The sequence below is a fragment of the Neoarius graeffei genome, chromosome 24, assembly GCF_027579695.1.
Source record: "Neoarius graeffei isolate fNeoGra1 chromosome 24, fNeoGra1.pri, whole genome shotgun sequence".
In the NCBI taxonomy this organism is placed as follows: Eukaryota; Metazoa; Chordata; class Actinopteri; order Siluriformes; family Ariidae; genus Neoarius; species Neoarius graeffei.
In genome coordinates this window covers 42,647,989-42,672,749 of record NC_083592.1, presented here as the reverse complement: position 1 = coordinate 42,672,749, position 24,761 = coordinate 42,647,989, and the positions used below count along the sequence as shown (strand labels likewise).

Genomic DNA, 24,761 nt, shown 5'->3' with positions numbered 1-24,761 from the left:
TGTGAGTGTGAATGGTTGTTTGTCTCTATGTGTCAGCCCTGCGATGACCTGGAGACTTGTCCAGGGTATACCCTGCCTCTTGCCCATAGTCAGCTGGGATAGGCTCCAGCTTGCCTGCAACCCTGCACAGGATAACCGGTTACATATGATGGATGGATGGAAGTGGTAGTTCAGCAGATACGGCTCAGAGTTAATGAGGGGAAGATTGTAATTTCAACCAGAGGTAAACCCAGGACAGAAGGATAATCTGACTCTAATGTTCTGTTTAGGCCTCATGGACTTATGATACAGAAGCACTACCTTCTCCTACCTTATTATTTAAAAGTTTGTGGACAGCTGACCAATATGTGGCTCTTCCAAAATCTGTTGCCACAAAATTGGAAGCATGCATTTGTCTAGAATGTCTTTACACTGTATGCTGTAGCTTTACATTTTCCCTTCACTGGAAGTTAGAGGCCCAAACATGTTCCAGCATGACAATGCCCCTGTGCATAAAGCAAGCTCCATGAAGACATGGTTTGCTAATGCTGGTGGTGAAGAACTTGAGTGGCCTGCACAAAGCCCTGGCCTCAACCCCACTGAACACCTTTGAGATGAACTGGAACACCAAACTTCTAACCCAGCATCAGTGCCCAACCTGATTGAATACAAATCCAATACAATACAAATTCAACAACACTGAGTCCTTGTAGGTTCTTTTGCTTCTTTGCTTCTTAAACCCTCCTCAAAATTTCTTGAGGAAAAATCAACATAGATAAACTCCAGGTGGTTTCATCAAATTTCAATTTGTTGTAAACATAAAATTTTATCTACTTTGTGTAATTTTAGATTAAGAAAAGTTTTAGGTTGAGCCCTAAAAATGCATAAGTACAATCACGTTTCTGTATAGGATCTTTAGTAGTAGTAGTAGTAGTAGTAGTAGTAGTAGTAGAAGTCGTGAGCTACTAGCAATCAGTACTGTCACAGTAATAGAAGGATATAAATGGAAGTTGCTTGACCTTAGCAGGTTACCCTCAACTACTAGAGTTTATGAGGTTTATTAGGTGCTTTAGACAATTCAAATTCCTAAATGGTTAACAGTTAGATATTTACTCATGTTAGAAGTTTTAACTTGCCAGATTCAGACCATCGCATTCATCCTCAATTGTTACTTGGAGTACTCTCTGCCTTAAGCGATCCACCTCTTTCTAAGGTTTCCTCAACATATACACAGACCATTACTCAGACAGCCCACGTCATTCTGTGTTTACGCAATCAGCTCTCGCTCTGGAAAGGACTGACGGGGGGAGTACCTCTTACACTGTCAACATCAGCTCTTATTGCGTGGCAACAACACACCACAGCCTGAGAAATGCACAGTTCCCATTGCTCAGTCCAAACACTTCAGAGTGTGTGTACATGTGGGAGCCAGCGACCTATGGTGGAGGAGGTTCAGAGAGGAAAATGGTGCTAAGGCCCAGGAAGGTCCCTGAGTGCTATATTTGGTATGGAAAGTTACCGTACCTCTGGGACAGAACGGGCAGCTGGTGAATCTTGGTGGTTGGCAAGGATGAGGAAGGGGAGTGTGCAGAGCTGAGGGTGCTGCAGGGCCAAAAGGAGTTCAGATCGGCAAGCCTCCATCTTCTCATCCGAAACAGTGCTGTCAAGAACGAATACCACTCCTTGGGAGCCTTGGTAGTAGCGGCTCCAGTGTTTCTTGATATTGTCTGCCCCTATAATAAAAATAAAAAAATAAACACCATGTAACCCACTAATCTTGTGTTTTAATTTCATTTATATTGATGTCTAGATTTGTGAGACCATTTTTAAAGAAATGTCATTTATTATCATTAATTACCACCACACTCTCATTGTCTCTTGTGTAAATTATAAACCTGTGATTTGTGGCTCTGAGCATGAAATTAACAAGTCTATGTCATACTTCTCTACATTCTCGCAAGGGGGACATAGCCACTGTAGCCGCTTATCCTGTTCTACAGGGTCACAGGCAAGCTGGAGCCTATCCCAGCTGACTATGGGCGAGAGGCGTGGTACACCCTGGACAAGTCGCCAGGTTATCGCAGGGCGGGGGACATAAATATAAAATGTAAACTTCTTTACTAACTGCCTGAGTAGTATAAACACGCATTTGCACCTGTAGATGATTAAGTGAAGTTTTACATAGACAACATGTGGGCATAGCCTACAACCATATGAAAGAAGGCAAACAGCCAAATTGCATGAGTTATTTGACTAGCCTATAAGATGAACAAGGCTAGGCAAGTTTAGTTTTTGCTTCAACACAGATAAGTTGCATGAGAGACAGGTATGAGACAGGTGTGTTAAGCAACGTTGGAGAAAGAGAGAACCGATTTTAACGTCAGTGAAGCCCAGTGATAATAGACTGAGGCAAAGAGAGATGAGGACAAGGGCATTAAGGATACCCTTCACCCTTGATGCACAACTGATCAGAGCAGCAGTGATTAAAGTTCCTGGTGAGGCTGTGTATGGCCAAGAACAACTGTCCAAGACCAGAAGAACACGTGAAAGAGGGTGGAGTAAGCATCAAGTCCTGAGTTGAGCTTTTCTACCAGTTTTCAGCACCTGCAGTCAGTTGTACTAGCTGAACAGAAGCCCTATTGTAACCTAGTTGGAATATTAATGACACTACATTTGAGTTTACTAACTACTTATTGGTTGCACCAAGTTTTAACAGAGTGGACACCCTGCAGAAATAGTTTGTGCCACGGTAAAGATTACACAAGTACAAGTAGGCCATTTTTATATCGGTTTTTATATCCTTGTGCATCATAAGATATCATCAGCTTGAGATATTAGCAAGGTAGTGTACACCACAAATGGTTCTCTCCACATTTACTGGATATGAACAATTGTGCGCTCTGATTGGCTACTCTACTACTAGGATATCAGCTCATATACCGTGAGTAGAGAAAAACAAAATGGCGGAGCATGCTGCTGAACCAACTGAGGACAAAATAAAAACTCTACTTGAAAACAAAACCCCAAAAAATACAAAGAAAGCAACAAAATATGGAATAAAAATATTTCATGGTAAGAGCATATCTTTTTTATTTTTCAAGAATTATTATTATGGCATTTTCTTCACAAATTGCAACTGTCATTTCGCCGGTTTGTTTAAACTGTAAGCAGAAATTATTTTGTTGGACATTTTGTATAAAGTTTTATTTATCGAATTTGCAAAAAATAAAAATGCTCTGTTTCTCAAAATCCAGTGAATGTGGATAGAATAAAACAGTTATTCCACCCAATCTCATCGTACATGGCTTATAGCCAACTCGACTATCACCTCATGTATGACTCGATTTCGTGGAATAACTGTTAAATATGTTTTAAGTATACAATTAATTAGCGGGGCGGCACGGTGGTGTAGTGCTTAGCGCTGTCGCCTCACATCAAGAAGGTCCGGGTTCGAGCCCCGTGGCCGGCGGGGGCCTTTCTGTGTGGAGTTTGCATGTTCTCCCCGTGTCCGCGTGGGTTTCCTCCACGTGCTCCAGTTTCCCCCACAGTCCAAAGACATGCATTTTAGGTTAACTGGTGACTCTAAATTGACCGTAGGTGTGAATGTGAATGGTTGTCTGTGTCTGTGTGTCAGCCCTGTGATGACCTGGCGACTTGTCCAGGGTGTGCCCCGCCTTTCGCCCGTAGTCAGCTGGGATAGGCTCCAGCTTGCCTGCGACCCTGTAGAACAGGATAAACCGGCTAGAGATAATGAGATGAGATGAGATGAGATGAGACAATTAATTAGCACAACTTTATTCATCACACACTTGTGAAATTCCTCTCTGCATTTAACCCATCTGAAGCAGTGAAAACAGACATGTGATTGATTGATTGATTGATTGATTGATTGATTGATTGATTGATTGATTGATTGAGTCTTACCATTAATACCATTAATCTAACACTGTTGTTTAGCATATGTTCAGCAAACGTAGATGAAGATTGCAGGTGTTTTTTTTTTAGTGCTTTGTGACTAAAATACCATTAAATTTGTTTCACAAGTGCCCTGGCAGCAGAACAGAGCATACCAGAATAAAACACAAACACAATTTCCATCTCTGACAAAAGTTTCCTACTACCTTTATATCAGTTCCGCTTAGATCAGAATAAATCCCTGGAAAACAGGCACAGAACGGAACAGTATACTAAGATTACCATGTTTCCATCATGTTGTGAGGTCCAACTCTGAGAAAAGAGGAAGTGGAACTGAAACCCCATAAATAAGTGAAACAATTTGGCAAATCTCAGGAATTCCTGTATTTTCTTTGCAGTTCTGGATTTGAGCCATGAGCATGCAGCCTTGAGATGCTGCTTCTCGTACTCATTCCTTCTGTCTGATCATTTATCCAAGAAAAATATCAACGCTGTTCAAACAGGGTGCAAAAACAGCTGGTTTCACCCACTAGAGGTAGCAATAGTCCAAAACACTAAAGCATCTGGAGAGAGACTGGGCAGCAGTACAGGTGTCCGCAAAGGTGTTAACATTATCTTCTGCTTTCATCACTGACAATGTTTTCTGAAACATATCACTCAGGATGGAATTATATACGGCATGAAGAATCTTATACAAACCCACAGACAATGATAAAACAGAGAAAGACTGGCAAGCAGAAAAAAAGAGTCAAGAGTCAGTACACAGAAACAGCTAGACAGGAAGAGAAATCTGTGAATTTACAGAATGCGTCTATAATTTAAGAACATGTGAAGGTGATAATGAAGGATAATGCCAAGGAGACGCTGAAGTCTGGCAAAGCCCAGGTAGAAGTACAGTAGGTGAGGATAAGAGTGTGAAAATGCTTTTTTTAACTAAAATTTTAACCTAAACTAAAAGGAAAGGGTGAGAGAAATTAAAAAGTGTTTATCATGTTGATATAATTTAAACAACAGTATTGCAGTTTTGTTAGTTTAGGTTTGAAAATCCAAGGGAGGGGGGGATGTTGAAATAATCTCATGATATATTTTCAGTCAATTCATGAAATGTTCATCTTTTCCACTCGGATCCTGTCAGAGCTTTGATTTGCTACTTCCCAGCAAGTTCAAATATAGAAAATGGACCTTTCAGCACAGGGTATGCATTATTAATATGAGCAACAGATGAGATCTCAAACTAAACACATATACAGTGGTGTTTGAAAGTTTGTGAACCCTTTAGAATTTTCTACATTTCTGCATAAATATGACCTAAAACATCATCAGATTTTCACACAAGTCCTAAAAGTAGATAAAGAGAACCCAGTTGAACAAATGAGACAAAAATATTATACTTGGTCATTTATTTATTGAGGAAAATGATCCAATATTACATATCTGTGAGTGGCAAAACTATGTGAACCTTTGCTTTCAGTATCTGGTGTGACCCCCTTGTGCAGCAATAACTGCAACTAAACGTTTCCTGTAACTGTTGATCAGTCCTGCACACCGGCTTGGAGGAATTTTAGCCCGTTCCTCCGTACAGAACAGCTTCAACTCTGGGATGTTGGTGGGTTTCCTCACATGAACTGCTCGCTTCAGGTCCTTCCACAACATTTCGATTGGACTAAGGTCAGGACTTTGATTTGGCCATTCCAAAACATTAACTTTATTGAGTCTGAAGAGACTCAATTCAGCCTGTTTAACATGTGTCAAAATCATCCTCACCAGCCTCCTGTTCTTTCTTTCTTTCTTTCTTTCTTTCTAGCCTTCATCTAATATTATATACCTTGCCAGTAGCTCACTCCACAGATTTTATCCCATCTCATCTCATTATCTCTAGCCGCTTTATCCTGTTCTACAGGGTCGCAGGCAAGCTGGAGCCTATCCCAGCTGACTACGGGCGAAAGGCGGGGTACACCCTGGACAAGTCGCCAGGTCATCACAGGGCTGACACATAGACACAGACAACCATTCACACCTACGGTCAATTTAGAGTCACCAGTTAACCTAACCTGCATGTCTTTGGACTGTGGGGGAAACCGGAGCACCCAGAGGAAACCCACGTGGACACGGGGAGAACATGCAAACTCCGCACAGAAAGACCCTCGCCGGCCACGGGACTCGAACCTGGACCTTCTTGCTGTGAGGCGGCAGTGCTAACCACTACACCACCGTGCCGCCCCCCACAGATTTTATATATATATATATATATATATAAAATTACATGGTTGCACAAAAATATTAAGTTTATCTTCGAATGGTGAACACATTCACGAGTAAGGGAAGTGAATGAGTGAAAATGTTTTCAACACGAGAAAATAAACTTCATGTCTTTGCATCAATGTGTAATATTTTTTATTACATAGACACATCCACAAAAAAAAATGCAAGTTAATCAACAGAATTTTAATTCTGAACCAGTTCAGCATTTTGACAATGCACATCTAGTCAGCAGGAAAACACGGGAAGTGACATCATCGGAGTGAAATATCAGGAAATATTATACATACAGGACACTTTTTTGATCAAATAAAAACGTGTTCTATTCCCTTCTAGCGGGTTTCATTCATTTGGTTCGAAAGCATGCAATATTGTTAGCATATCACTTATCCTATGTGTATTACGTCACTCTACCCAATGGAGAATGAGCGTTGAATATGGTTTACGATATTGCATGGTTGTTAAGACAACATGATGTCACACGTTGGAGACATAAAACTTCCGTGCTAGTGAGCGGCTGTGACAATTTGTAAACAAACATGGCAGCCAGGTTTGCTTTGTTAAATACAGAAGAGTTTGAGAGAATTTTGAAAATAAAGATGCGTTGAAAACCCAAAAGGAATGTGTATGTATAATAATAATAATAAGAAGAAGAAGAAGAAGAAGAAGAATATTGGCTGGCTTTTTTTCATGATATATCAGATATATTCCATTCAGCTAACTCATCTTTGACTCATTCAACATCATGCTAGCTAAATGGAATATACAGTGGCATGCAAAAGTTTGGGCACCCTTAATGAAAATGTCTGTTACTGTGAATAGTTAAGCGAGCAGAAGATGAACTGATCAGCAAAAGGCATAAAGGTAAAGACGAGACATTTCTTTTCAGCGTTTTCTGCAAGATTTGTGTATTATTTTTGTTTTGTACAATTGGAGAGTGAAAAAAGAAAAGGAACACCATGCGAAAGTTTGGGCACCCCAATACATTTGAGTTCTCAGGTAACTTTTACCAAGGTTCCAGACCTTAATTAGCTTATTGAGCTGTGGCTTCTTCAAATTCTTCATTAGGAAAGGTCAGATGATGCAGATTTCAAAGTTGTATAACTTGTCTGACTCCTCAAACTTGTCCCTAAAATCAACAGCAATGGGCTCCTCTAAGCAACTCCCTCGCATTCTGAATAATAAAATAATTGATGCTCACAAAGCAGGAGAAGGCTACAAGAACGTACCAAAGTGGTTTCAGGTAGCTGTTTCCTCAGATTGTAATGTTATTAAGAAATGGCAGTTAACAGAAACAGTGGAGATCAACGTGAGGTCTGGAAGATGAAGAAAACTTTCTGAAAGAACTGCTCATTGGATTGCTAGAAAGGCAAATAAAAACCCCTGTTTGACTGCAAAAGACCTTCAGAAAGATTTAGCAGACCCTGGAGTGGTGGTGCACTGTTCTACTATGCAGCGACACCTGAACAAATATGACCTTCATGGGAGAGTCATCAGCAGAAAACCGTTCCTGTGTCCTAGCCACAAAATTCAGTGTCTGAAGTTTGCAAATGAACATCTAAATAAGCCTGATGCATTTTGGAAACAAGTCCTGTGGACTGATGAAATCAAAATAGAATTTTTTGGCCACAATGTGCAAAGGTATGGTTGGAGAAAAAAGGGTGACAAATTCCAGGAAAAGAACACCTCTCCAACTCTGAAGCATGGGTGTGGATCGATCATGCTTTGGGGTTGTGTTGCAGCCAGTGGCACAGGGCACATTTCATTGGTCGAGGGAAGCATGGATTCGAATAAATACCAACAAATTCTTGAAGCAAACATCACACCATCTGTAAAAAAGTTGAAGTTAAAAAGAGGATGGGTCCTATAATAAGACAACGATCCAAAACACACCTCAAAATCTACAATGGAATACCTCAAGAGGCACAAGCTGAAGGTTTTGCCCTGGCCCTCACAGTCCCTGACCTAAACATCATTGAAAATCTGTGGATAGATCTCAAAAGAGCAGTGCATGCAAGACAGCCCAAGAAACTTGTAGAACTGGAAGCCTTTTGCAAGGACGAATGTGTGAAAATCCCCCAGGTAAGAACTGAAAGATTATTAGCTGGCTACAAAAAGTGTTTACAAGCTGTGATACTTGCCAAAGGTGGTGTTACTAGGTACTAACCATGCAGGGTGCCCAAACTTTTGCTTCGGGCCCTTTTCCTTTTTTGTGATTTTGAAAATGTAAAAGATGAAAATAAAAAATTGTTTTTGCTAAAAATATAAAGGGAATGAGTCATCTTTAACTTTATGCCTTTTGGACATCATTTCATCTTCAACTTGCTTAACTGTTCACAGTAACAGCAGTTTTGACCAGGGGTGCCCAAACTTTTGCATACCACTGTATCTGATTTACCACTCAGAGCTGCAATGCATTTCATATGGAAAATGCGAGGTTTTCAACACAAGAAGATAAACTTTATATCTTCAAGCCAATGTGTGAGTTTCTTTTTATTATATAGACACATTCACAAACAAAAGTACCCAAATTTAACAAAACAATTCATCGATTTCTTCATGAGTGACATATAAAGATTTATGTCACGGTTTTGAATTTCCATGTCCCAGATGTAGCTCATATGAAAAATATGAGTGGTGTACATCGATATTATATTGTATACACATTTGTGGTTAACTGACAGAAAATGCTTTTTTTTCATACCTTCCAAATAATCTGTTGGCATGAAGGTGGCATCTGATGGTGGTTTTGAAGACTTGGAAACCCCAAGATTTTACTTTTTCTTGTAATTCACCAACAGTGATCCTTGGGTTTTTTGTTTTGTTTTGTTTTTTTCTATTTTACCTCCTCACTGTACATGGGGCAAAATAATCTTGGGTCCTCTTCCAGGCATGTTTGTAACTGTTCTACTTGGTGTTCACTTTTTTTTATTATTGCCTTAACAGTAGAAATGGACATTTTCAGGCAAGTAGCTATTTTCATAACCATTCCCTGACTTATGAAGGTCAATACACCTCTCCCTCATTTGGTTTGTGTGTTCACTTATACTACCGTTCAAAAGTTTGGGGGTCACTTTGAAATGTCCTTATTTTTGAAAGAAAAGCACTGTTCTTTTCAATGAAGATCACTTTAAACTAATCAGAAATCCACTCTATACATTGCTAATGTGGTAAATGACTATTCTAGCTGCAAATGTCTGGTTTTTGGTGCAATATCTCCATAGGTGTATAGAGGCCCATTTCCAGCAACTATCACTCCAGTGTTCTAATGGTACAATGGGTTTGCTCATTGCCTCAGAAGGCTAATGGATGATTAGAAAACCCTTGTACAATCATGTTAGCACAGCTGAAAACAGTTGAGCTCTTTAGAGAAGCTATAAAACTGACCTTCCTTTGAGCAGATTGAGTTTCTGGAGCATCACATTTGTGGGGTCGATTAAATGCTCAAAATGGCCAGAAAAATGTCTTGACTATATTTTCTATTCATTTCACAACTTATGGTGGTAAATAAAAGTGTGACTTTTCATGGAAAACACAAAATTGTCTGGGTGACCCCAAACTTTTGAACGGTAGTGTACCTCCCATGTTGATGGATGAGAAAGGGAATTTGGCCTCTGTGTCACCTTATATTTGTTCCCCAGTTAATCAGAAAGTCATGGATTACAGCTTGACAGTTCCAGCACACTCCAGTTAACTCAAAAATGTACAATTTAAATGGAAAACATGCTTCAGTTACATTGTGTTCTCTATAATTTCCGGAGGGCAATAATAGTGGCACATGTGTTTTTCTTAAAAAGATTTTTTTTTTCTTGATGAGATGGGAATGAGATGGATTTGTTTTTCTGAATAACTTTATTTCAATTAAAGGTTGGATTTTTCTCATTTGTTCAGTGTGAGATGAAGCAACTTCACCAAAAGGTGGATTTTTTCTAACCAATTTTACTCATCTTTACAAGGGGTGCCAATAATCATGGAGGGAACAGTATAAATATAAACCTGTACCCCTGTATATTCATGCAATTATCCAACCAGCACAATACATAAAATCATGCAGATGCATGTCAGTTAATGTTCATATCAAACATCAAACTGAGGAAAAATACGATTTCAGTAACTTTGACTATGGCAAGGTTGTTGGCTCCAGAATGGCTGGTTTTAGTATTTAGAGAAACTGTCTGTCTGTATGGATTTGTTCTCATAGTCAGAAGTCAGAAAGGCAGACTCAGTTAAAGTTCACAAAACCATCAACATTATCAGTCAGTAAACAAAAACCCAGAACACTATAAACAGAGATGAACAAATGAAACAAAGGTGCTAGACTCTATGCAGAACTGCTTAGGTATCCAAGATTTTGCATGAATCAGGGAAAAACAAAGAGCTTAAATCAGAACCAGAGAGAGGAACCAAGCTTACGTAGCAGGAAACAAGTACTGGGTGAAACCAATTAACCAATTAGCAAGAGTTAACAAGAACAGGAAGCAGTGACCAAATATGGAAAGTACCGTATGATACAAGTGACCCCACACAGGCGAATACTATATGAAGGTTACACAGAGAAAAGAGATAAACAAAAACAGATGATATAGCCATAATAGGATTTTTCTCATCTTTAAAATCACCTTATTTGGTCGTCACAAAATCAATTAGTCAATCACCTGTCAGTCACCATTCACTATTATCACCATTCAAATCACTTTTTTTTTTTATTTAAAGCACAGTTCTCCTCCGCAACCTAAGAAGCCAGAGCAGCAGTGATCTGGTACAGATAATAAATAAATGTTATCATAGTAACCACTGGAGGCATCAATGTGTATAAAACTATCTGTAACTGGCTTTGACCTCACCTAATGGAAGATCTTTAGATCATGCTCAGCATACATTTCTGCCTCTGACCAAATTTGGTTAGGATTCCCCTTGGTGGTCCCATGTTCTTGTTTTCAGTTGTTTTCGTTTTAAGGGTGCTGATGTTCCTGTTGTGTTTTATTTGGGCCTCAAGTCAACATACACAGCACACCTGTTCTGTCCCCTAAATCTCACAAAACACATAAATCACCCTGACTGCGGTCACTACTAACATTCACATTCTCAGCCTGGAAGATTTTTTTTAGCTCTTTAAGACACCAAAAATAAGTGTCTTCTCAGAAGATGTCTAGACCATGAAAGCATGAAAGTGCATACACTTGATATTGATATTTTAGAAGTTCTGCTAGTTCTTTGGAGGGGGAAAAGGAAATATATATACTACATACTACTCTGAATTCATTTATTTTATTCTTCTGCATCCTGATATACTACTTGATCACTAAGATGATTGGGAAATGATTACAACCTTGATGTTTTCTCCTCTGCTCCTTAGCAGGCCCTTCTGCCAAAAGTTCAAACAAGTGGAGCAATATTTATGCAGTGGGTAAACAGTCACTAAAGCTGTATTAGTTCTTCAAATTAGCCGAGCTTTGATTTTTCTACTGGACATAAGAGTGGAATTAATCTACGTCTATGAAATCATTGACTTAATCTGTTAATGAGAGTTGAGTTCAACTCTGTAAACCCTTTCTAAACTATGAAGTAAGAGGTTAAAACATAGAACTTATTGGAGCAGCACAACAGCAATAAAGAAAAATGTTAACACTGTATTGTACGGGTAATACATGTTCACATTACCTCCAAGTTCCTTCACATTCAGTACTGCATTCGGGAAAGCCACTGCCTTGATGCTGAAACCTAAAAGAGATGACAGGATACTATTTACATGGTGAAATAAATGAAAGCCCATGTTTTTTTCTTGACTTTCGCCAGTGTTGGCAGACAGCACACAACAGTTCCAGAAATTAGATGAAGAAAAGCAGTATCACAGTCACACAACAACTGAAGATTTACTCAATCACACCATGAACCTCATGTTCATTTCAAAACAATGCATGCAGAGACGGGGCCAGGCACACATTCTCAAGCGATTAACGCAAAACATATGAGGTTGAGCCTCTTAACTTGCCACTTTTTGACTTTGATACCAGAGTTAATCAGACAAGTTTCATCAAGTTCACAGCAGAGGACAGTAAATGTGGACAGTAAAAGTCATGCAAGACATAAGAGGTTCAGTCAAGGTCTTAACTGAAGGAGCAACAGATACAGTAGAATAGATATGATGTTTCCGAACCAAGTCAATATGTCATAGTGTCACAGTGACTCGCTATAACACTATTAGTGAAAGGTGTCCTCCATTCAATCCTGTGCTCCGGTTATCATCAGTGTGGAGCTTCACCTGTTCTCCCCATGTGTTCTCCCACGTCCTCCAGGTTCCCTAGTTCCCTCCCCAAATGTCAGTAGATGGACTGGCTATGTTAAATTGATCCTCATTGTGAATGTGTGTGTGCATTGCGCCCTATGGCCTGATGTTGCATCCAGGGTGTGTTTCCACCTCATACCCAGCGTTCCCAGGATAAATTTCAGATTCACCTCACCCTGAAGATGAATTATTTGTACAAGGTTGGTACTGATGATAATATATCATAATGGATAACACACTTTACATCACATATGTAACAGTGTGGGAAATAAGGAATTTAAAGCAGACTGTCACAGGACAGACAAGTCTGAAATGTTGTCTGTCTGTCCGTCCAAATTTCAATTTGTCTGAATGACAAGTCAAAGGCCTGGAACAATGTGGCCAGGGATCTGGGGCCCACCTTAGAGCCCTGGAAGCTGAAGGGCTTTCGATGCCTGGAGATGGCTTCTCAACCATTTCCAAGCAAATTTTTGTGATCTTCAAAGGCCAAATTTCACTAGACATTAGTTGCTAATTACACTACAAACTGAATATAATTTACAAGAAAATGTCAGAAGATTAAAGAAAAAAAATGCTTTAAAAGTTATACCAAAGAAAACAGTAGCACACGCAGGTCAGTTCCATGTCTAGAAAAAAGTATGGGGGGCAAGGATGTTCCAGCTGGTTATAACTTACTGGTACTCATATATAGGTACTATAATAACACTCATGAAACATTATGTCAACAATGACTATTTTTATACTATGTTTATAATAAGCCTATCAGAAATTTAGTAATTGACAATGCAACTATTCTTACATAATAAAGTTACATTTTTAAGTGCAAGATTCTAAGTGACTTTGGAACAAAATGACTTTTAAAATGACTCAAAACTAGACACAGTCATATCATTTGGCATTCAGACTCAAATCTGCTGGACTAGAACTTAGAAAATAGAAGAAAATAAAAACTCTATTAAAATATAAATCTACATTCTACAAAGCATATGACTATGACTGTCATTCTTATTATGAATGAAAAAAATGCACATAATAATAACATCATCATCATTGATTGGCAGTTTGGCACTTAACATAATACTTTACTGCAAAGTTTCATGTCAACTGAACTCTTAATCAACTGACTGGATCAGTCAGATACTGTCAACCCTAAAACACTAGTTCAACTGCATTGTGCAGTAAAAACAACAGTAAATATTGAGTGTATTGTTGTTGTCTTATTTAGTGTGCCACTCAGGGAGAGGGATGTGCCTATAAATTTTGGCAGGGCTGGGTCATTCAGTGGCCAAGTTATGAATTTTAAATGCTGGCTCGAGCCAGGGCCCATATTAAATTTTTTGGCAAGCAGCGCTCGTGCGGGGGTTTCATGGGCGAATAACGGGCCAAGGTGGGGTTGTACCAGGCCATGCCTAAGCTGGTTTGAAAGGGCTTGGGGAGTGGGAGGTCCCTGTAAATTTTGGCAGGGCAAGGACCATCGGTGGCCGAGTTATGAATTTTTAAAGTCACGGCACGGGGGCCCCAGTTTCATAGACCATGTTATGACAAGCTGACCTCTTCTGCTCCTCGGACCTGCCTGATCCATCCTGATGTCCTATGTCTGTTCGGAGTCTCATCACATCGCTCCTGTAGAGGACGGCCCCATACGGACAGTCGAAAGTCACACTTGGAAGATGCTCTGGACTCTTACAGTAATGCTTTTATGGCTCTCTGCATGTCAAGAGACACTCAAAGTTGTCAAGTAAAGCAATGATGCTGAGGTGACCAGTTAAAAACTGAGCTAATATTGAGATTTGGATAATTGGAAAAGTGTGTCAAAGGGGCATTTGTAAACGCAATAGGAGTCAAGTTTGGAAGTCTGGCTCAATATTTTATGTCCACTGGGTGCTTAATAATTTTATTGAGAGTCTTTGGGTCACCAGTTCAAAATAAGTGCCTGGGGATTATAGTGTTGATTTATATTACAAGGCTGAGACATGGGAAAGATACTGTATGTGTACAACCCCGATTCCAAAAAAGTTGGGACAAAGTACAAATTGTAAATAAAAGCAGAATGCAATGATGTGGAAGTTTCAAAATTCCATATTTTGTTCAGAATAGAACATAGATGACATATCAAATGTTTAAACTGAGAAAATGTATCATTTAAAGAGAAAAATTAGGTGATTTTAAATTTCATGACAACAACACATCTCAAAAAAGTTGGGACAAGGCCATGTTTACCACTGTGAGACATCCCCTTTTCTCTTTACAACAGTCTGTAAACGTCTGGGGACTGAGGAGACAAGTTGCTCAAGTTTAGGGATAGGAATGTTAACCCATTCTTGTCTAATGTAGGATTCTAGTTGCTCAACTGTCTTAGGTCTTTTTTGTCGTATCTTCCGTTTTATGATGCGCCAAATGTTTTCTATGGGTGAAAGATCTGGACTGCAGGCTGGCCAGTTCAGTACCCAGACCCTTCTTCTATGCAGCCATGATGCTGTAATTGATGCAGTATGTGGTTTGGCATTGTCATGTTGGAAAATGCAAGGTCTTCCCTGAAAGAGACGTCGTCTGGATGGGAGCATATGTTGCTCTAGAACCTGGATATACCTTTCAGCATTGATGGTGTCTTTCCAGATGTGTAAGCTGCCCATTCCACATGCACTAATGCAACCCTATACCATCAGAGATGCAGGCTTCTGAACTGAGCGCTGATAACAACTTGGGTTGTCCTTCTCCTCTTTAGTCCGAATGACATGGCATCCCTGATTTCCATAAAGAACTTCAAATTTGATTCGTCTGACCACAGAACAGTTTTCCACTTTGCCACAGTCCATTTTAAATGAGCCTTGGCCCAGAGAAGACATCTGCACTTCTGGATCATGTTTAGATATGGCTTCTTCTTTGAACTATAGAGTTTTAGCTGGCAATGGTGGATGGCATGGTGAATTGTGTTCACAGATAATGTTCTCTGGAAATATTCCTGAGCCCATTTTGTGATTTCCAATACAGAAGCATGCCTGTATGTGATGCAGTGCCGTCTAAGGGCCCGAAGATCATGGGCACCCAGTATGGTTTTCCGGCCTTGACCCTTACGCACAGAGATTCTTCCAGATTCTCTGAATCTTTTGATGATATTATGCACTGTAGATGATGATATGTTCAAACTCTTTGCAATTTTACACTGTCGAACTCCTTTCTGATATTGCTCCACTATTTGTCGGCGCAGAATTAGGGGGATTGGTGATCCTCTTCCCATCTTTACTTCTGAGAGCTGCTGCCACTCCAAGATGCTCTTTTTATACCCAGTCATGTTAGTGACCTATTGCCAATTGACCTAATGAGTTGCAATTTGGTCCTCCAGCTGTTCCTTTTTTGTACCTTTAACTTTTCCAGCCTCTTATTGCCCCTGTCCCAACTTTTTTGAGATGTGTTGCTGTCATGAAATTTCAAATGAGCCAATATTTGGCATGAAATTTCAAAATGTCTCACTTTCGACATTTGATATGTTGTCTATGTTCTATTGTGAATACAATATCAGTTTTTGAGATTTGTAAATTATTGCATTCCGTTTTTATTTACAATTTGTACTTTGTCCCAACTTTTTTGGAATCGGGGTTGTAGTAAACTGAGTGTGTTTGTCACTGGAGTAGTACCTCCAAGTGTACCTCTTGGGAAAATATAGAAATTTTAAAACTGATTTAATATACAGACTTTCTGTTTGCACAGAAAATATAGCGTGATATTTACAGTATATGATTATTTCATATATCTTATATTAGTGGGATATGACTAAAACTATTAATGAATCTAATAAAATAGTGAAACTATTTCTGATAGCACTTGTACTATGGTGAGTGATATAAAACTTTACCTTGAGTGGGTACAATTTCATCGAGACCTTCTCTGCAGAGCCGTCTAATGAGACTGGTTTTGCCAGCACCGCTGAGTCCAATACACACCACATCATACTCTGGTCTAGGAATGCGGGGACCTTTACAGCACAGTTTTCGGAAGCACTAGTGAGAAAAAAGACAGAGAGAAACAAATGGTAAGGACAGAATCAACTAATACTGTATATTATTATACATACAGGACACTTTTTTCGACTGAATAAAAACATGTATTCTATTCCCGTCTAGCAGGTTTCATTAATTTGGCTTGATAGCATGCAATATTGTTAGCATATCACTTATCCTACATGTATTACATCACTATCTGACAGAGAATGAGCACTGAATATGGTTTACAATATTGCATGGTTGTCAAGACAACATGACATCACACATTGGAGCTGATGCAAATATCCAATGAGAAAGTTTTCTGCTGCGCATGTGCAGAAGCATTTCTTTGTCTACCGGGAAAGAGAAGGACGCGTTGAACACCCGAAAGGCTACCAAAACTTCATTAGATATTCTTCACACATATTAGTCCTGGGTATGACTTTAAACTGCAACCGGTGGTGAGTCTCAGGTCCGGGAGGACTTGAGCATTGGGGAAAGTGAAGTTACCCCTTAATCACCATTGCTCCCAGGTCCACTCTGACCCAGAGTGGTAGCACCTTTCTGGGTTCCAGCTATAGGTTAAGTAGTACATCACCAATAAGGCGCTGGCAGCAGGGCACTTTTCAGTGCAATGTGGCAGATGAGCCCAACAGGGTCAATGGTACACCACCAGATGGCATGCGGAAGAGCCACTCAAATGGCCAACGGATGGCATCACTCGGCAAATCAGTTGTCACTGCGGGGCAACTTTCATATCCGTCAGATCTGTGGCACTTTTGTGCACCACTTGGCATCAGGTCTGGAGGTCCAGAGGGACAACACAATGGGGGCACAACATCATTTGTCTTACCTTACTGTGCAAGGCACTTCACTAGGAGAGGAGAATAGTATACGAGAGTTCGCGAGGCCAGGCATTCCATGGTGGCTTGGCCGGGCCATTCATGCCGCTGCTGCGGACGGCTCTGTCGCTCTGGTTTGGGCCTCGCGGCCCATCTGCGTTTCTGCGCATCCTAATGAAGCAGTCATCATCACTAGCGATGGACTGCCGCCGCCAACAACGCATATTTACAAGAGAAAAACATACCAACAGACATCGAAAAACTGGAAAAGAGTGTGTACACTGTAAAACATTTCAGCCTTGTTTAGTTATGTCCACTTACTTTTTCTCTTTAACTCAATGAGCTCTGAAAAGTGTTTTAATTTGAACTAATCTGTGCAAGTTTTCAAAGGTTAGACTTGAATTACTTAGTTGTCTTGACTAACTGAGACTTTTTCTGACTTGAAACAAAGATAATTGTCAAATTGAGTTAACTTGCATTTCCAAGTTAAACCAATTTGAAATGTTTCAGTGTATGTATAATAATAATAATAATAATAATAATAATAATAATAATAATAATAATAATAATAATAGTAATAATAATAAGGGCTGGCTTTTTTTCATGGTATATCATATATTCCATTCAGCTAGCATGATATTGAACTCATCTTCAACTTGTTCAATATCATGCTAGCTGAATGGAATATATCTGCTATACCACTCAACACCAGCCAATATTATTCATTTATAGTATATTAATGTAACAGTATATAAATTTTGAGAATTTGGAGATCTCTCTGGTGGAAATATGAAATGTTCCTGTGCAAGTTATATGCAATAACATAATATTTAATGTGATGGTTGTGAGTGGAAAGTTAATATACACTCACAAACCACTTTGCTGGAACACCTGTACAACTGCACATTCATGCAGGTATCTAATCATGTGGCAGCAGCACAATGCAAAAATTCATGCAGATACAGGTCAGTTAATGTTAGTTTCAGTTAATGTTCAGATCAAAGACCAGAATGGGGAGAAAATATGATCTCAGTGTCTTTAACCGTGGGATGGTTCTTGGTGTCAGATGGACTGGTTTGAGTATTTCAGAAACTGCTAATCTCCTGGGATTTTTATAAACACAACAGTCTCTAGTGTTTACACAGAATGGTGCAAAAAAAAAAAACATCCTGCGAGTGGAGGGTTTGCAGGCTTAAACACCTTGTTAATGAGAGAAATCATAGGCGAATCAAAGACTCGAAAAAGACCAATTTCTTCAACTAGTTTCTGTGAGCTTGTGCCCATGATAGCCACAGATTCCTGTTCTTTGCTGACAGGAATGAAACCCAATATGCTCTTCTGCTGTTGTAACCCATCCACCTCAGAGTTCAATGTTTTGTGCACATTGAAATGCTTTTCTGCTCACCACAGTTGTAAAGAGTTGCTATGAGTTGCTGTATCCTTCCTGGCAGCCCAAACTAATCTGGCCATTTTCCTCTGACCTCTCTTATCAACCCACCCACAGAACTGTCGCTCACTCAATATTTTTTGGTTTTCGCACCATTCTGTGTAAACTTGTAAACTGCCTTTCTGGTACCAACATTCATCCCATGATCAAAGTCACAGAGATCGCATCTTTTCTTCATTCTAACTGAAGCGCTTGACTTGTATCTGCATGATTTTTTGCATTGTGCTGCTGCTACATGATTGGCTGATTCGATAACTGCATGAATGTGCAGTTGTACAGGTGTTCATAATAAAGTGGGTAGTGAGTGTGCATTCATAGAGTATTCAAGCATTCAAAACATGTGGGATGTAGGCTGATTATCTGCTCCCATTATCAATGTCAGTCCTACAAAAGCACTAATGACAGCATGGTTTCACCAGCTGTGGTCTCTTTGATGGTAAATGCCAAGTAGTGAGCTTTGTTTCAGAGTAGTGAGGGATGAGATATGAAGCTTGAAAATCTGGATGCTATTTTAAAATGCAGATGCTGACAAAATAGAGTAGTGTGGTTATGTAATTTCATAGAAACTACTGTTAACTTCGCAGACCACCACTTGGCCACCAGTCTTCCAGTGATTAAAAAAATAATTTTTTAACCACTGTGCTAAAAGGCATTGTACTGTTGTAGATTACTTTGGGGCACCCTATGCATTGGGTTACCAAAACATATTAATATTAAAACAATGAGTGGCATGTAATTGTCAATATGTTCTGTGTATGAATTTACGCAAATGTCCATCCATCCATCCATCCATCCATCCATTATCCATAACTGCTTATCCTGTTCTACAGGGTCACAGGCAAGCTGGAGCCTATCCCAGCTGACTATGGGCAAGAGGCGGGGTACACCCTGGACAAGTCACCAGATCACTGCAGGGCTGACACATAGAGACAACCAACCATTTACACTCACATTCATACCTACAGTCAATTTAGAGCCATCAATTAGCTTAACCTATGTCTTTGGACTGTGGGGGAAACCAGAGCACCCGGAGGAAATCCACGCAGACATGGAGAGAACATGCAAACTCCACACAGAAAGGCCCCGTCAGCCACTGGGTTCAAACCCAGAACCTTCTTGCTGTGAGGTGACAATGCTAACCACTACACCACCTTGTGCAAATATAACATTTAAAAAAATTATATCAGCAAATAAGGTAGCAAATTTACACATTTTCTTGGGACATTTGGTCCTAGAGTGGCATATGAGATAATCACACTAAACGTAAGCAGATACTTTGACTGACTCCCAGTTGACCAAGAGAAGTCAAAATTTCAGTGCCCCATGGAGCATTAAAAATGGGGTGGGGGGAATGGAAAGAGCACCATTAAAAATGAAAAGAAGATGGGATATTCACACCTCTGCCTTTAGGTAGGTGTCCATGAAAACTCAGTGAGCAGGTAAGGAGGGCATCAGTGAGGAATGCTAAGAAGCTGCTCAACAACTATAACCCAAATACTCCACAAAGCTGGACTTCATGGAAGAGCAGCAAGCTATATAAAATCCCATTTGGAGTTTGCCAGAAGCCACGTTGGAGACACAACAAACATGTGGGAAACGTTCTCTGGTCTAATGAGACCAAAATTTGACATTTTTGTCCTTGGAACAGAGCTCTACATATGGTGGAATCCAAAAACTGCTCATCACCATGAGAATGCAATCCCCAAAATAAAGCATGGTGGTGGTAGCATCACGTTGAGAGATATTTTGGCAAACTATATTGAATTTCCTCCCACATCAATATTTAACAGGTATTCCACAAACTTGAGTCATACATGAGCTGATAGCCATGTACAACAAGACTGAGTGGAATAACTTTTATTCTGTCCACACTCACTGGATTTTGAGAAAAAGAGCATTGTTATTTTTATTTTTTGCAAATTCGATAAATAAAAACTTTATATAAAACATCCAACAAAATAATTTCTGCTGAGAATGTAAACAAACCGGTGAAACGACAGTAGCAATTTGTGAAAAAAAAGATATAATAATATCCATCCATTATCTGTAGCCGCTTATCCTGTTCTACAGGGTTGCAGGCAAGCTGGAGTCTATCCCAGCTGACTACAGGCGAGAGGCGGGGTGCACCCTAGACAAGTCACCAGATCATCACAGGGCTGACACAGAGACAAACAACCATTCACACCTATAGAGCCACCAATTAACCTAACCTGCATGTCTTTGGACTGTGGGGGAAACCGGAGCACCCGGAGGAAACTCATGCAGACATGGAGGAACATACAAACTCCACACAGAAAGGCCCTCATTGGCCGCTGGGCTCAAACCCAGGACCTTCTTGCTGTGAGGCAACAATTCTAACTGCGGGTGGCACGGTGGTGTAGTGGTTAGCACGGTTGCCTCGCAGCAAGAAGGTTCCGGGTTTGAACCCAGTAGCCAGCGAGAGCCTTTCTGTGTGGAGTTTGCATGTTGTCTGTGTGGGTTTCCTCCAGGTGCTCCGGTTTCCCCCACAGTCCAAAGACATGCAGTTAGGTTAACCTTGGGTTGAAGTGCCCTTGAGCAAGCTACCTGACCCCTGACTGCTCCCCGGGCGCTCTAGTGTGGCTGCCCACTGCTTCAGGTCATAACTGTGGCTGCCCACTGTGTGCGTGTGTTCACTACTTCAGATGGGTTAAATGCAGAGGATGAATTTCACTGTGCTTGAAGTGTACATGTGACAAATAAAGGTTTCTTCTTTCTTCTTCTTCTTCTTCTATAATAATAATTCTTGAAAAATAAAAAAGATATGTTCTTCCCATCAAATACTTTTAGTCCATATTTTGTTGCTTTTTTTATTTTTTGGGGGGTTTTGTTTTCGAGTAGGGTTTTTATTTCATCCTCGGTTGGTTCAGCAACACATGCCGCCATTTTGTTTTTCTCTACTCAGAGTATATGAGCTGATAGCCTAGTAGTAGAGTAGCCAATAAGAGCACACAATTGCTCATATCCAGTGAATGTGGATAGAATAATGTGGATTATTTTTGTGTAGATTCATGCCAGTTAATATTAAAACTGTAAGGATCCAAATGCTACTTAAAATCCATTTGAAAGAAGTTCAGGAAACGGGGACGTGCACATTTTTATTCAACCGTTTTTCATACTTGTATAATGCAGTGATAATGAAGAAATATCAGTGAAACCCAGTGTTTTAGTTTTAACAAAATGTCTCAAGGGTTAAAACAATATTCTTTGTATTTTTCATTTTACTGTAAGCTTTTGCACTGAATTGTGTCAGTCTTGTGGTGGATTTTATTTTCCATTTCAATGTTTGACAGGAATTCAGGTCAATTTTTTCTTAACTATACAAGCTACATAAACAGGTTGTTTATGAAACAAAATGTTGAAATGTCTGTTTGTTTGACGCAGAGAGACAGAGAGAGAGAGAGAGACAGAGAGAGAGAGAGAGAGAGAGGTCCTGGTGACAGTTCTGTCAGTTTATGAATCACTGCCTCTGACTGGAGGCCTGCTGGGAGATGTTAGGAGCTAAACGCAGTGTGAACCATGAATGAGCTCATTATGTGAAGAGCCACAACTGAAGAGAGATATCTAACAGACTAGTTTGAGTTAGGCATTTAGTAAAACAGTAGTTATATAACACAAGTACTCTATATATTTTTACATCAATAAGTATAATTCATAGACATTTCACCAACACTTAAACAAGAGTTCTTACAACAACAAATCATCAATACAAGCAACATGTGATTGTCTTTTGGTATTCTTCCTCCCTAAAATGCACTAATCACTTTCACAGGCTTACGGTACACAGCAAATATGCCACACGTGATCAGTCAGTAAAGACGCACATGCTTCCTCTTTGTCACACAGCGACCTGGACATCTGGTTCTGTAAGTGCCAGGAGGTCTTGTGACCAGAGATACTAACATTGAATTCACCACATTCGCACCCCCACAAACATCCATTCACTTACAGTGCACAAAAGCAGATGATAAATTCACAGCAGTCGCTTAAACCGAGTCACGGAACTCTGACCTTTTGCCCATCGGGTCATCAAACAACAGCCACATGCGAGTTGACCACACAGTCACAGAAATATTCTGAGAGCCGTTTCAAGCAGTTAGCTTGAAAAGATCTCAGGAGTAGAATGGGGCTTTAAATATACTGTATGTGGTTTGAAGTATATTGTGAGTAAAGACATACCACAATAATAATAATAAATATGCACAATACTGTTTTTATGAACATTTTAAATAATTATAACAAGCCCAGCATTTTAGTTGGAGGCCGCCTAGGTGGTCAGCATTTGGGGCAGAGTTTGAGAGATAAAATCTTTCTCAGTCATAAACTAGAATGGCGCATGGTAGCGTGCATATCTCTGCCAAACCATGTATTATCAAGATCAAAATCAAATCAATTGAACCTTGGATAATACTAAAGCTGTACACCAAACTTCATCAAAATCCGTTCACTGCTTTTTGAGTTATTTTGGGAAGAGCCAAAAAAAAAAATCCTGGATCCACATGCATATCTGGATTTGCATCAAAATCAGATCAGTTGTTCCTTGGCCCATGGCCCACCTTTCCTCAAAATTTCATCAAAATCTGTTCACTACTTTTTGAGTTATGATGGGAACAAATAAACAAACAAACGGAGGCAAAAAAAAGCCCCACCTCATCCAACAAAGTTAGTGGAGGTAACAAAACTGCATATCAGTTGGTTAAACTGCATGTGTTATTCATGTAATAAAGTATATTCATATTTACTAAGAGGTCAAGAAGTCTAATTAACCAGGTATAAAGCTGCCCCTGTTAACTAATTTAACCAAAAGGGTGCTCGGTAGAGCACATACCTCTGCCAAATCACGCATTATCAACATCAAAATCAAATCACTTGAACCTAGGATAATACTAAAGCTGTACACCAAGTTTAATCAAAATCTGTTCACTACTTTTTGAGTTACACTGGGAACAGACAAAAAAAATCCTGGATCCACATACATATCCAGATTTCCATCAAAATCTAAACAATTGTTCCTTGGCCCATGGATCACCTTTCCTCAAAATTTCATCAAAATCTGTTCAGTACTTTTTGAGTCACGTTGAGAACAGGCGAGCAAGCAAACAAACAAACAGATGTGAAAACATAACCTCCTCCAACAAAGTTGGTGGAGGTAAATAACACTATGTACCGTAACACAATTTTTCTTCCTGGGTTGTAAGTGTTATTTTCTAATGGTTTATGCTTTATGGCTGTTAATCGCCTTAAACTTTGTAATCAGGACGTTAAATAAATAAATAAATAACATGTATTTGTACTAAATCTGGACAAATATGACCATAAAAATATGATTCAGTATTTTTTTTAGATGTACAATTATATTGTAAATTACTTTCATGAATCTAGCCTCGGGGCAGCACGGTGGTGTAGTGGTTAGCGCTGTCACCTCACAGCAAGAAGGTCCGGGTTCGAGCCCCAGGGCCGGCAAGGGCCTTTCTGTGTGGAGTTTGCATGTTCTCCCCGTGTCCGTGTGGGTTTCCTCCGGGTGCTCCGGTTTCCCCCACAGTCCAAAGACATGCAGGTTAGGTTAACTGGTGACTCTAAATTGAGCGTAGGTGTGAATGTGAGTGTGAATGGTTGTCTGTGTCTATGTGTCAGCCCTGTGATGACCTGGCGACTTGTCCAGGGTGTACCCCGCCTTTCGCCCGTAGTCAGCTGGGATAGGCTCCAGCTTGCCTGCGACCCTGTAGAAGGATAAAGCGGCTAGAGATAATGAGATGAGATGAATCTAGCCTCCAAGTGTAGTCTCCCATCATGTTCTTGTTATATTGTCCTTGGTGGCATTCAAAGTCCAGGTTATCCTTGCGGAAGCACTTGTCTTGCTCCAAGTACACTCCCATGTTCTTCTTGAATTTATCAAGATGACCATAAAGGAAATGGACTTTCAAAGACATCCCATTGTGTCATAGTTCTTTACAAGAGTCTCAATCAGCTCCAGATAGTTTTCAGCTTTGGGATTATCCAGGAAGCCCCAAACTACTGTGACAAAGCTGTTCCAA

General features: G+C 39.9%; 1 protein-coding gene across 3 annotated transcripts in view; it reads right to left on the bottom strand.

Moving 5' to 3' along the window:
* The window catches only part of arl15a (ADP-ribosylation factor-like 15a), a 152,391-nt gene that overhangs the window by 86,511 nt on the left and 41,119 nt on the right, over positions 1-24,761 (bottom strand). For all 3 annotated transcript variants that reach the window (XR_009651379.1, XM_060906668.1, XM_060906669.1), the window contains exons 2-4: positions 16,293-16,437; positions 11,815-11,874; positions 1,504-1,712 (exon numbers count right to left, since the gene is read on the bottom strand). Coding sequence is in view for 2 of the 3 variants with exons in the window: in XM_060906668.1 (XP_060762651.1) it covers positions 1,504-1,712; positions 11,815-11,874; positions 16,293-16,437 (414 nt within the window). In the remaining variant the exon portion in view is untranslated. The remainder of the gene's footprint in view (positions 1-1,503; positions 1,713-11,814; positions 11,875-16,292; positions 16,438-24,761) is intronic.